Source organism: Lissotriton vulgaris, chromosome 2_1 (genome assembly GCF_964263255.1).
Source record: "Lissotriton vulgaris chromosome 2_1, aLisVul1.2, whole genome shotgun sequence".
Lineage (NCBI taxonomy): Eukaryota > Metazoa > Chordata > Amphibia > Caudata > Salamandridae > Lissotriton > Lissotriton vulgaris.
The window spans coordinates 1795114445-1795128272 of NC_141687.1; the positions used below are offsets into that span (position 1 = coordinate 1795114445).

General features: G+C 41.8%; 1 protein-coding gene across 2 annotated transcripts in view; it reads left to right on the top strand.

Moving 5' to 3' along the window:
* The window catches only part of IGHMBP2 (immunoglobulin mu DNA binding protein 2), a 335240-nt gene that overhangs the window by 188044 nt on the left and 133368 nt on the right, over window positions 1-13828 (top strand). For both annotated transcript variants that reach the window (XM_086957844.1, XM_086957845.1), the window contains exon 9: window positions 5754-5936. In XM_086957844.1, the coding sequence (XP_086813970.1) occupies window positions 5754-5936 (183 nt within the window). The remainder of the gene's footprint in view (window positions 1-5753; window positions 5937-13828) is intronic.

A 13828-nucleotide genomic window follows, 5' to 3' on the forward strand; every position in this document is an offset into this window, starting at 1 on the left:
TCCACAGTCACATCATCCAGTTCCTAGCTTCCCCCAGCTCACAAATCAATACCTGGCCCTTTCTGATCTGGAAATAAAAAAACAGATTTTTCCCTTGGTTGTACTAACTAACCAATAATAAAAATAAAGATAAAAACAAACATTTAATATTGCACCATATGCAGAATCAATATAACCAGAAGATGAACACAGATAAAATTCATTAAAAAAGTGACACTGTTTTTGATTCTGCATATGGTGCAAGCCGTGAAGCAACCATCCATTGTAAAGCTGAGATATCCGAATCCATATTGAAGGTCTTGAGCTGGAACGTGGCAGGCTTAGCCTCAAAGTTACAATTATCAGAGTGGGTGGATATGATTAGGGAATATGATGTCCTCTTGTTCCAAGAGACTTGGGCCCCTAAAGAGCTATATCGCGAGGGATATGAATGCTTTAATACCATCCCCGCCACCCCCAGCCACGGTAGACCGATAGGGGGACTATCAATATGGATTAGAATCGCTTTAGGAGGTAGAATAAAATTAATCCCAACAGGTCACGCCAATTTCCAAGCTCTAATTTACACAAGAGGTCCCTCTATTTGCTTTATTAATTTTTATAATAATGACTTTTTAACAATCCCGAATTCCAATTTTGTCCAACTTTTTAATTTTATTATGGATCAAGACAACCTATTAGAGAAATAAAATTTGGTGGGCATTTTCCTGGGGGGGCAACTTTAACTCTAGGATTGGAAGAGGCCCCGTTGGATTCCCCTTGAATTCAAATGCCCATAACCCATGCAAAAGGGTATATGAGCTGATTGATCATTTCATTAACTCAAGCCTCCTAAATGTTATGGATATCGCCCCAACTAATAATAATAAGAAGAATCCAACGCCCACCTATAGAGGACTAGGACGAGGGTCAGTTATTGACTATGTTTTTATATCACCCTTGTTACAAAGTTATCTCCTCGGGGCAGAGGTAAAGCGGTCCTCTTACGGAGACCATAATCCCATAATTGTTTTACTAAAGGTAGCATGTGGTGAAAAATTTAGGAGGGAACTAGGAGCGCGTGACTTACTCCTCTCCACTGACACATTGAGAGTCAAATGGAGAGGATTAGATTACAAAGAACTCTTTGTTAAGATGATAAAAACATATCCCACTCTATGGAAAACGTGCCTGGCCTTATCAGACCCCAGTCCCTCAGTAGTTATTGCATTTACAGAACTATGTGAAGGCATAAAAAATCTGATCTCTAGACCAGTGGGTACCCATAATCCTGACCCAAAATGGTTTGAGAACATCTGCTCCAGAGCCAATCGGGAGTTAAGAGCGGCTCTGTCAGCAGATACCAGAGATCCAATGCTTATTCGCACCCTAAGGACTAATTAAAAGAGGGCCTTAAGAACCAGGTGCGACACTGTCTTAAAAGAACAGTTGGATAAGTTGGCTTGTGCCGCCAATACCAAAAGCACAACTATCTTTTGGTCCGCTACTAAATCCCTAAGAACTTTTGGGAATCCCACCACAACCCTAGACTGTAACATTTCTAATGAAGCATGGGTCAACCACTTCTCCAAAATATACGCTCCCCCATTATATTGTGATAACACCTTGTCTGTTATGTGTCCTACTAAAATTTTAATAACTATTGGCAAGGTTGAGAAGGCAATATCCCAGAGTATGGGTAATAAAGCCCCAGGCCCCGATGGCCTATCGATAGACCTCATAAAAGTAGAACAGGAATTCTGGGCCCCCTTAATATTAAATGTTTTTAATAATTTAACCACAACAGCTATACCTAAGACATGGTCAACCTCTGTAATCGTACCTATTTTTAAAAAAGGATCAAGATCGGATCCTAGCAGTTATAGGCCGATCTCTTTAATTAACAATACCCTCAAAATACTGGGAAGAGTTTTATCTAATAAAATCAGGGCATGGGCTGAAGAAGAAAACATTTTATAAATGCCAGTTAGGTTTCCGGAGCCACCTGGGTACAGTGGAACAGTGCCTGAATTTGAACCTAATTATAGGAAAATATACTATCGCCAGACACGGTCTACTGTACCTGGCTTTTATGGACCTTTCGTCCGCTTTCGACTTTGTTAACAGGTCGAAACTCTGGCAACGCCTATTAGATTACGGCCTTGATAATAATCTTGTATATTTTCTGGCATACCTGCATAGAGACCTAAAAGCAAGAGTAAGAATAAGTATGGATGGAGCAGTCTGAGGGGACATAACGGTTGGCAGAGGCGTCAGACAAGGGTGCGTTCTTGCCCCTCTTTTATTTATTTTATTTATCAATGAACTTCATAACGCCCTGTCTATTTTAACTTCGGATGTCCCTATAATAAATGGCATCAAACTCCCTTCCGTACTCTATGCAGATGATGCAGTTTTAATGGGTCGTACACCGAATGCCCTGAGGATTTTAGTGAGGGGATTTGTGGATTTTATGTATAATCTCGATCTTAATACTAATTTTAAAAAACCGTTTTTAATGTGTTGTGGGCCTAAAAAACAGCACATTAATAGGATTGTTTTAGATCGGGATCACTGTTATGCACTCGCACTTTTCCCTATCTGGGTTTACAATTTTCTGACAATGGCTCATGGACTCCCCATTTGGCATACGGTCGGACTAAATTTATTAAGGTCATAAACTCTGTACTTTCTCTCTCCAAGCCTAAGAGATTTGAGGTGGTTCAGCCCCTGTTAAAGATCTATAAAACGCAATGCGTCCCCGTTATGACATACAGGGCCGAAATCTGGGGATACTCAAACCTAAAAAAACATCCAGGCAGAGGAGAATAGATTTTGCAGAAGGCTTTTGGGGTTACCAATTTCATCTTCCACCTTCATAAGCCACAATGAACTAAAATTGTTCTATTTGGAGGACTACATTAAGGCACGCCCTGTGCTGTTCTGGATTATCCTCTACAGGCATTATGGAGGACTAGATACAATGCAGAATCAGTGAAATCCTCTGTAAAGCGCTATATCCAAATTGAAGGTGATATTGTATCTACTTCACCCACACCAGCTGGCTACCTCCTCAAAGAAATCACATGCTGGGAGCGCAGCCTTTTATTTCGACTGAGAGCAGGATCTATAATGGATCTATTGTGTTTTCCCTCGGGCTACCTTTGTAATATTGAGAATTTGGTCTGCCCATGTCAGAATGCTGGAAAGCAAACCCTACTGCATTTCTTGTTCTTTTGTTCCTATTATTAAAAATACAGTAGGCCCCTCCTGATACCATTTTTAGAGCCAAAGGCATAAACTATTTTAATGTGGCATTTAAATCTGTTTTACAGCTTAAAGATGATGGACTAATATTTCGTGTGTGTACTTTTTAAAAAATGGCCGTACGATCCCGCACTTCTATGAATGAACTTTTATATGATCTATGTCTTCTTAACAGATTGGGAAGTTGCTTTTTTTGCACATTTGTACATTTGCACATTATAACCGATGTTGCTATCTGTAAATATATGAACCTCTTTTCTCTTGCCAGTACTGTAGTAATACGGAGATATAAATATTAATTCATTTCTTGATCTCTGGCTGCTATTACACGATGCACTTTATTAAGATAGTCCAATAACTAGGATGTATGTCCTATGCACTTTAGAAAACTGGCGATTAACATAATGCTGCTAGATATGTCCTATGTATATATTGCCATGTTATTTCAATAAGATTGGAGGAGGTTTCTTTGTACCTTTGCACATTGGCACTTTATGATCTCTGAATTTTCTGCACATCGACACTTTAAAATCTATGTTGTTATTTGTAAATATGTGTACTACTCTTCGCGTATCAGTATCGTAGTAAATGATGGCGATTTAGATATTAATTTACCCTTTGATTCTTGGCTGTTATTACACTGTGCTTTTTATCCAGATAGTTAAAATCCAAGATGTACGCTCTATGCCTTTTAGAAAGTATGTGTTCAACATATGTTCTTAGATATATGTCCTATGTATATATTTTTGCTGGGTCAACGATGATCCTTGTATTTGACCATGTATGTAGTTATGTGTACACTTTTATGGATAATGTAAAATCCGAATAAAGGTTATTTTGACTTTGACTTTGACTCTGGGACTGGCACAATTATTGTTATAGGGGAGTGGAATTGTGCCTTCTTCCCTTAGCTTTACGAGGCTCCTGCGGCACCATCCCCTGGGTCAGATATAACATTTAGGGGCGGGGACATGCAGTCTCTCTCCCTGATCCTCAGAAAGGCACCTTTGACCCTATCCCCTGGGGCCTTAGGCCCCCTTCCCCTAGTTTCTTACCCTGGGAACCTCAACCCTAGGGCTGAATTTTCAATTTAGGTGAGGGGGGCCTTGGGGCACCCCGCAGCCCCAAAAACTTGACAAGTTGTGCGTTTACCGGGGCACCCACTGAATGTAAAAAAAAAAAATAATATATTTTAACACAGTAAGTCTCCTGGGTCATTGAATCCATGACCCCGTGAGAGCTTAACATATTTTTTAAAACACTCCAAGTTGGATCTGTATGCTCTTTAGATGGATTGCAGGAACCATGTTTTGTTCATTCTGTGGCTGCATTTTGTGGCCGGCCTGAAAAATGTGCTTTATAAAAGCCTCAAAGAGATGTTTAATTTGTTTTTTTTAAGTGCCATATTGAAAATATTGTGACAATCAAGATTATTGAACATGCTATGCGTGAATTTATAAAATATACACTTGATTTTAGTAATTGGTGACTTTTTGATAAAGGCAACAGGTCTCCTTTGTATAGGTTGATGCACTGACCCCTTGATAAAGCCATTAGGCACCTTTTTATATTTTTGTGTTCTGACCCTTTGAAAAATTCCATCGGTCTGCCTTACTTAAAATGACACCCTTTATATTGTTAAATGATATAGCCGCTGTGAACGTCGGTGGGCACCCACGGGGTTGGGTGCAGGGCCTGGCCTGGCATCTTACTTTACATTAAAAAGACATAGAAATTCTCTGAAAAAAACAAAACTTAAAAGGATATTCTAGGTAATAATTGTAATTCTAGCCTACTTTACATTAAAAATCTTAGAAATTCACAGAAAAAACAGCTTAAATGGATGTTACAGTTAGGTGAAAATGTCAGTTTAAACATAACGTTTTAAACCAACAAATCCACTGAATTTCACCAGTAATACTTATATCATATAACTATATTGTGCGCCCTAAAGTAACTATAACTCTCTCCCCACCATACATTCGCACTTGCATACATATTCATGATTTATTTATGGCATGTCTGGAGGAAAGAATTCAGTTTTAGAGATCTTCGCTATGATTGGTTTCATTTGAAAAAGATTTTTATTGGTAAAACTGATTTATGAAGTTTGTGTTCTACATTTTGCTGAATGCCAGTTCTCAAAATTGCATTCAAACTTTCACAGGACAATATAAAATGGAATCTTCTGTTATAAGGTTAAATAGACCACATGATTTATAAAATATTCTACATTTATTGCCTTTTTTACTTGGATATTAAGCTTACAAATTGGTATAAAACTTATGATTCCAATGTAAATGTATGTATGTAGTACTTTCTTTGTTTTAGTGCAAAACTGTCAATATATAATGCATTCTCCTATTCTCAATTTTGTTTGTTAAAAAGAACTGCCTATTGTATCGTTCTCCTACAGTTGACTTTGCTAAATAATTTTTTGTTGACGTAAATATTGTGGATACATTCATGTTCTCTTACCTCAGGTTTGTTAATTTACCTTGATCTAGTGCTGCTGCAAAAGGCCTTTCTCTGAGTTTAATGGAGCGTCTAATTGAGAAGTATGGTGAGAAGGTGGTAAAGATGCTGACAGTGCAGTACCGGATGCATAAGTCTATAATGCAATGGGCTTCTGAAGAATTGTATAGTGGGCGTCTGAATGCACACTCATCTGTTGCAAATCATTTGTTAAAGTAAGTTACAGTCTTCACATTTTTTATTTTATATAGTTTTTACTGAAACGATGCATAGCTATCTTACTATTCATCCAGTCACCAATGAAAATGAAGGTTTACTAAGTGAAAAATAAGTAAATGAGGTGATTAAAATCAGGAACGTGCTTTAAGGTAACTGCTTTGAAGGTAAGTTGGTTTACTCGCTCGACTCATCAGCACAGTAGGAGTCAGGGGCCAGATGTACGACCATTCCATTTTGAAAGTCGCAAATTGCAATATTTTGCGGCTCACAATTTGCGACAGTGTCTGAGGCACTGTTTGTGATTCCTGAATGGTTCGCAAGGGACCTTCCTCTTTAAAATTCATCAGGCAGGTGGCAATTTGTGACCCATTGTGAATGGCAGGCACTCAGAGGAATGGTGGCCCGCTGGTGTCAGCAGCCCACCATGTGTGTGACTACTTTTTAGGTCGAGCCTAGCGCAGCGCGCATTCGCTGCCCCAGGAGATGACCTCTTGGAACCACTCCAGCTTTTCAGCAAACACGTGCGTGTGGCACTTTTTTTTGGGGGGGGGGACACATTGTATTGGCCATTGCGTGTGGCTTTCAAAAAATGAAAGCATGCAATTGGCCAAAGGCGGGTACATGTCCCACCTTTCCCCGTAAATGTTTCGTCCCACGGCCTACAGCTGTCGGGAGCATGCAGCGGCGCGCAGGGTGCCATCTGTTCTGGGTCATATTTCAAAGGTCGCTTTTAATTTTGCAGGTGAGCTTGTTTTGTTATGACTCTTTCCTGAATTTGTGCAGTGTCCCTGCCTCTCTTCCCTCCGTTCTGTATACATTAGCTTCCCTCCCTTAATAGGTGTTTATATTTCCAGAGATTTTGAGTTTGCTGAGAGCGTTGTGCCCTATCCTCCCTTTTTCTTATTTTGTACTCCAATCTAATTATGTGGTATTGCTGTCCTCCTCCCCACAAATCCCCTTGTATCTGTGCTGGCTCCTGTCTTGTATTCTTTATGTGAGCAGCCTATGCCCTCCCCTCCCCTCTTGTTTTGAAAGCTCGCTCTCTTCCTTTGGGTCTGAGCTGTAGTAGGAGCAGTGTGCTTTCCCCTCCCCCTCTCCAAGACCAGTTCTGCGTTTTCCATAAACGTTCTCTTACTGTCGCTGACTTTCATTCCTGCAGTCCTTTCATAGCTCACTACTACACGCTCTTGGTACTAGAAGTGTAATGGAATCATGGCTTGCAGTTACACGTATTATGCTGCTCTTAACACCGCCTGGTAATCCCAGTAGTTGTATTTTACATCTTAGTACACTTCTTTAATCCTCACGTGGCTGAATATCACTCAACAGGCATGAGTCCAGGAGTCACTTGTCAACACCAAATAAGAGATTGAGTGGTTTTTTTTATTATTCAAAGTACGTTGTAACTTTAAAAACACGAATGAGCGAATCTATAGTACAATTCTGTAACCTAGTGGCTTCCTCTGTGTTAATACTATACGAGCGCTTCGTTCATGGTGAATACATGTTTTGAAGGGATCTCAGTATATCAGCCAGCTGAGCCAGTATGCGGACACACCTGCGGTGTGGCATGCTGGCTCTGCATGTGCTGTGAAGGTCATGTGTTCAGGCTTTGTCTGCGGGGAGTGAAGGAAGCTTGGCTCCCTGCCACCTTTTCCCTCCCCCACCCTCTCGCTCTGCCTTGTCCCAGGGACGGTTTCCCATTGGTGGAGAAAAAAAAGACAATTTTCTGTTTTATTGGCACGTTTTTTGAAGGACTGAGTTGCCCGTTTATCCTCGCTGTGCTGTTCATCCATTTCTCGTGCTGCTATATTACACAAGAGTGTGCAGGCAATATGCTAAAATTATTATTTATGTGGTTTTCTTTAACGTCAACTAGGCCGCAAGAACGCCTGGGCGCTGTGGAGTAAATTGGTGACATGTCTGCTGCCTAAACAGAGAATAAACACACATAACAGTGCAAAATCAAGTTTACATTCAGGCGTTGCAGTACGTTTACATTTGTCAAACAGCAGAAACATGTTCAAGCAACTATAATGGGTACTTTGACACATAAAAAAGTAATATTTCCTTGCATGGGGAAAATATCTGACTGCATAACATAAGTAATTGATTTGAAATCGAGCTCTGTAAACTATCCAAACAGGCGAGCAAAATCTATCACTTGCACGTGGCCAAGTTGATCACATTTTAGGATTACTACAGCTTGGTCACAAAATGTTTGAATGTGTTTGAACTTGTTGAATGTGTTTAAGCTTGTTTAAACTTTGTTTTTATCCCTCCTTCAAGCTTGTTTTGTGCTACTTTAAATTGTTGTACAGCTGCCAAAACAGTATGAAAAGAGCGCGCAAAGCATTACATGATTGACAAGCCTCATCTGCTTTCAGATGAATTTCAAATCCCTTACAGGCTATATTAGTTGCATTTCACCATGCTTCGCGGAAGGCCAGCTGCTAATAGGAACGGCGCACTGACGTGCCACTGACTATGGGCAAGGCCCTCATTCGGCCGCCATTTTCCCAGCCTCAGTGAAACTATACCACCTTTATGAAATGTACCTTTTTATGGTCAGCTGTTTGCATTTTGTTTTTTTTAGCCAGGCTGTCAGAATTTTTTTCACACTTGCCCATAAGAAGGTGGGCCACCCCTGTGGTTATTAATGAAGCTCGTCAGCTAATATGATTTCATTATGCTGGAATGTGTATGTGAGTGTGACACCACAGAAAGGGTGCCAGGGCAGCACACCTTGCTGTGAGCACTGGTATATGTGTGTTAAAAATAAATAAAGTGAAAACGCTTGTTTTGAAGTGTGTGTATCTTGGAGGATGGTAGGTTTTTATTTGTCTCACTGCTAAAAAAACAAACCTCTATGCCAACTGAAAAACGATAACAGAGTATGTCTGTGGAATAAGGTTGGCATTATTTAAAACTGCTTATGTTGATTTAAATAATCTGCTATAGTTCGTTTTCTTTACTAAGTCTGGAGTAATTTGGAGGACAAGGCAGTACCGGAAGTTCACAAGGCGGTTGGTGTATAGTCCCTTCAAACAAGAAAACGGATTAGCTTGGTTAATAAAGCAGTTTTTTAGGTTGCGCTTGGCCAGTGCTTGCGCTGCTTTGCGAGCCACGCTGTATTAGAGTATGGACTTGAAGCTCCACCCGCATTTTTCATTGTCTTGTGTCATTGTCATTTGTAAATGCTGGCTTCTGATTCCTTAATAGGCTTGTTAGTCCTCCTTTACTTGATTTGTAACCTCCCATGAGGACTGGCTCTTTTACTTCTGTTGTTAATCATTATGTCGTATTTAGTCTGCAAGCACCATTTTTTTTAACGAGTGTCTCCTACTGCAGGCACAACATGCTTGTCTGCCATATTCAGCGCACCAGGTGTGCTTTTACTTTCCAAGTAAACCGGGACAAAGAGGGCTGCTTCTTTGAAATGAAATAGTTCTCGCATTTACACAAGTTTGATCCTTTTATTTATGTGTTAATTATCAAAAGAAATAAATGAAAGGGATTTACATTTGCAGTGGCAATAGCTTCAACTCTCGCAAATACAAGACCTATTGCATTACAAATGCTTGTTTTTTGTGTGAAATGGAGCCCGTTTTCCTTTCATTTTTTTAAGAGCAGGCAGTGGTACCCAAAATATTTGCACCCACATTCGCAATGGGGAAGAGGCCCCATGAGGACCCCTTCCACTTTGCGACTGGTCTATCATCAACTTTCCATTGACAGTAAAATGCAAATGTTTTGCGACCGCATTTTACTAGCAAAATATTCGTACATGGCCCTGCAAGTCGCTATTAGGAAGGGGTGCCCTTGGCACACTCCATAATAGCGGTGCAAACCATATTTTGTGAGTCGTAATAGGTTACTGACTCGCAAAATTTGGTTTGTATATGCCACAGACCTATTTAGCGGTCGCAAACGGACCAATTGGTCGTTTGTGACCACTAAAAACGGTTGTACATGTAGTTTCTGATGTCTGAGAGTGAGCCAAGTTGCACAAAGGTAATTGACATGATGGCTGTTGCATCATACTGTCTTGTCTCACCTCTATTAAATCATTTTTCTGATCAGATTTGGGATTGGTGCCCTACCCACTATCATCCTTTTCAACCCCCACCCCAGTTCTGCGGCTGCCCTGCCGTCACTTTGGCATCCATCACTGGAGCCCTACCGTTATTTTGGTGGCTGTCAGTTAGCATAACACCGTCTACTGTTCCCTCCATCCTTTATCGCTCTGTGTTTTTTAATGAGCTCCAGCTCGTATTTTTTTATAAATCTACTGCGTTGCTAACCCAGGTAGCAAGTAGCTCTCAGCATTATGAATATCTTTCTGTTCTTCCTCCTATGAAAAGAAGCCGTCTGAAAAAGTAGGTCAGTGCATGTTGCAGTTTCTCCCTTAACATGAACAGGCAGAGATTAGTTTATGCACCACAGCAACAAACCTAGTCCTATGGGAGCCGAATCTACACTTAATAGCTTTGAAACTGAAATGGAAGATGGTTTCCTTGGGGATCCCGATATCCCTTTAATAAAGGACATGAGTAGGTTGTAATTATGTTTACCTGCACATTGTTATAGCAAGATGTTACCTCATTTTAGCAGGGTTGTGTAGGAACAAATTCATATTGCTAAATTGCACTGATTTCAATATGTTTTAACACCATTCAAAAATGAATCAAATGTTTTAAACTAAAAGCTAATTATTGTGCACAAGCACATTAGTGCCTGACTGCAGTTATATTTGCACTCTTCCTGTCCAGTTTTCACAAGAATTGGCCAATTCAATAGATCTTTTGGCGACCTTTTGGCATTGACAGTGCTGCTGATGCCCATTCAGCAATGGCAAAAAAAGACATTTCTGCCGATGCAGATTGGCATCGGCAAAAAAGAGACCTAAAAATAGCCAGCCAGCACAATGATGTGTACTTGTGCCTGTATAATGACATCATTTATTAACACTTTTAATTTACCTTGCCAAGATGGCAGATGCCTGCCACAGTGAGTAAATTAGAAGTGCATAAAAGTGTATTTTAGAAAAAGGAGTGGCCCGGTAGAAGACTGTGGAAAAACAGTGTAAGGAGAGGTGTGGAAGCAGTGAAGGATCAGGGGTGGTAGAGCAACTCAACACCGTGGGGCAGTGCTGAGCATCATGGAGTGTTTGAGCAAACGAGGAGCTGCAGTTAGGGGGGTGGTTTGAGGGGGAAAAATGTAAAAAGCTGAGCAGATCCAAGGAAGCAGCAAAAGAGCTGAAGGAGTGGGAGCAGCACAGTGAGCCCGGGGGAAGGGGGGGGGGGGGGGAATGTGAGGAGCATAGCAGCACACAAAGGCAAGAGCAAAAAACACATGCATGTCATCCAATTAGAAGAATGATAAAGAAGCTATTGCCTGGGTAAGGGGGATACACAATAAGAGATAGGAAAGTCATTGAATAAGAAGTAAGCAAATGGGTTTGACAAGAAATTTGGCAACTGTTAAATAGTGGACTGACTCAAAACTTACTTCCCACTGTGAGGGTTACTACAGTTTCTCCTGTCATACTGCTCCCTGTTTCAAGTTTCAGTATCGGGCTGCAGAGGACAAAGTTTGTTCACATAAGCATAAACAGCTTTCTGATGCTGTCGGCATGATACACTCTAGATGACTATATAAACCTGTTTGCTCAATTAGTGCAAAACCTATTTGTTCCGAAATCAAAAATAATTTAAAGCACTGACCTAATATATATATTTGCCTGTAAGTCATCTAATATACAAAAGTAAGTATGCTTTTCAAGGCTGCTATTAGTAAAATTACCCTGATAAATTACATTGAGTATTGTTTTGCTTCCCAACTGTACAACAAATTAAAAATCAGTTTTATCTGTTTTGAAAACCTAGTAGCAATGGATAGAAAAAGCTAAATAGTTTGCAAAACTGAGGTGAGAAAGGCGAAGAAAATCAGTCTGAACCATTGTTTCTCGGGTTTCCATAACAAGCAGAGATTCGGACGTGGTAGCTCTCCAGGCTCTTAACAAGACAGGCCTACCTTTGTGGGTTGTTTAGAGGAGGTAATGACTTAACAAGTTAGGCATAGAGGCCATGAAAGATGAAACAAACGGAGAGTGAAGAGGAGCAAATGATTGTAAGCCATGCATTATTTTTTTAATGGTTTATATTACTCATTTGATAGGATCATATGAAAATGTAAAAGACTAAGGGCCTAATTACGAGTTTTGCGGTGCGAGGTGACACTCTACCGCCCGCACCGCCAAACTCGATTGCCAGTCACCCGGCAGATTACATGTTTTTGTCACTGTCTGGCAGGCAGTCTTTTGGCATTCCCACAGCAGTGCCTTTCAAAAAGGCTCCGCAAAGGGAACGCCAAAGCAAGAAGGAAGCCAGGTCAAGGTACTGGCTTCCTGCAGGGCGCGCTGCTCTTTTAAACTACCTGTTTTGTATTTGCTTTGTTCTAATTTGATTCTCCCTTGTTTTTAGGCGCTCTCCTTTGGGAATAGTCCCTCGCCCTCTTACCTGCATTTAAAGAGTTAAAGCACCGCCGTTTGGCGGGTCCGGGTCCCGGGGTTGGGTCGGTGGGCGCCATCTTGCCTTGGGCTGTGTAGGTTTTTGCACGGGCGCCATCTTGGAGCGTCTCTTCGCTCGTGGTGCCATTCGCCTCGCCTATTTAAGGCGGACTTATCTTCTGTCAGTTGGTCAAGGTACTGGCTTCCTGCAGGGCGCGCTGCTGTCGCGCTGCTCTTTTAAACTACCTGTTTTGTATTTGCTTTGTTCTAATTTGATTCTCCCTTGTTTTTAGGCGCTCTCATTTGGGAATAGTCCCTCGCCCTATTACCTGCATTTAAAGAGTTCAAGCACCGCCGTTTGGCGGGTCCGGGTCCCGGGGTTGGGTCGGTGGGCGCCATCTTGCCTTGGGCTGTGTAGGTTTTTGCACGGGCGCCATCTTGGAGCGTCTCTTCGCTCGTGGTGCCATTCGCCTCGCCTATTTAAGGCAGACTTATCTTCTGTCAGTTGGTCAATGTACTGGCTTCCTGCAGGGCGCGCTGCTGTCGCGCTGCTCTTTTAAACTACCTGTTTTGTATTTGCTTTGTTCTAATTTGATTCTCCCTTGGTTTTAGGCGCTCTCATTTGGGAATAGTCCCTCGCCCTCTTACCTGCATTTAAAGAGTTAAAGCACCGCCGTTTGGCGGGTCCGGGTCCCGGGGTTGGGTCTGTGGGCGCCATCTTGCCTTGGGCTGTGTAGGTTTTTGCACGGGCGCCATCTTGGAGCGTCTCTTCGCTCGTGGTGCCATTCGCCTCGCCTATTTAAGGCGGACTTATCTTCTGTCAGTTGGTCAAGGTACTGGCTTCCTGCAGGGCGCGCTGCTGTCGCGCTGCTCTTTTAAACTACTTGTTTTGTATTTGCTTTGTTCTAATTTGATTCTCCCTTGTTTTTAGGCGCTCTCATTTGGGAATAGTCCCTCGCCCTCTTACCTGCATTTAAAGAGTTAAAGCACCGCCGTTTGGCGGGTTCGGGTCTCGGGGTTGGGTCGGTGGGCGCCATCTTGCCTTGGGCTGTGTAGGTTTTTGCACGGGCGCCATCTTGGAGCGTCTCTTCGCTCGTGGTGCCATTCGCCTCGCCTATTTAAGGCGGACTTATCTTCTGTCAGTTGGTCAAGGTACTGGCTTCCTGCAGGGCGCGCTGCTGTCGCGCTGCTCTTTTAAACTACCTGTTTTGTATTTGCTTTGTCCTAATTTGATTCTCCCTTGTTTTTAGGCGCTCTCATTTGGGAATAGTCCCTCGCCCTCTTACCTGCATTTAAAGAGTTAAAGCACCGCCGTTTGGCGGGTCCGGGTCCCGGGGTTGGGTCGGTGGGCGCCATCTTGCCTTGGGCTGTGTAGGT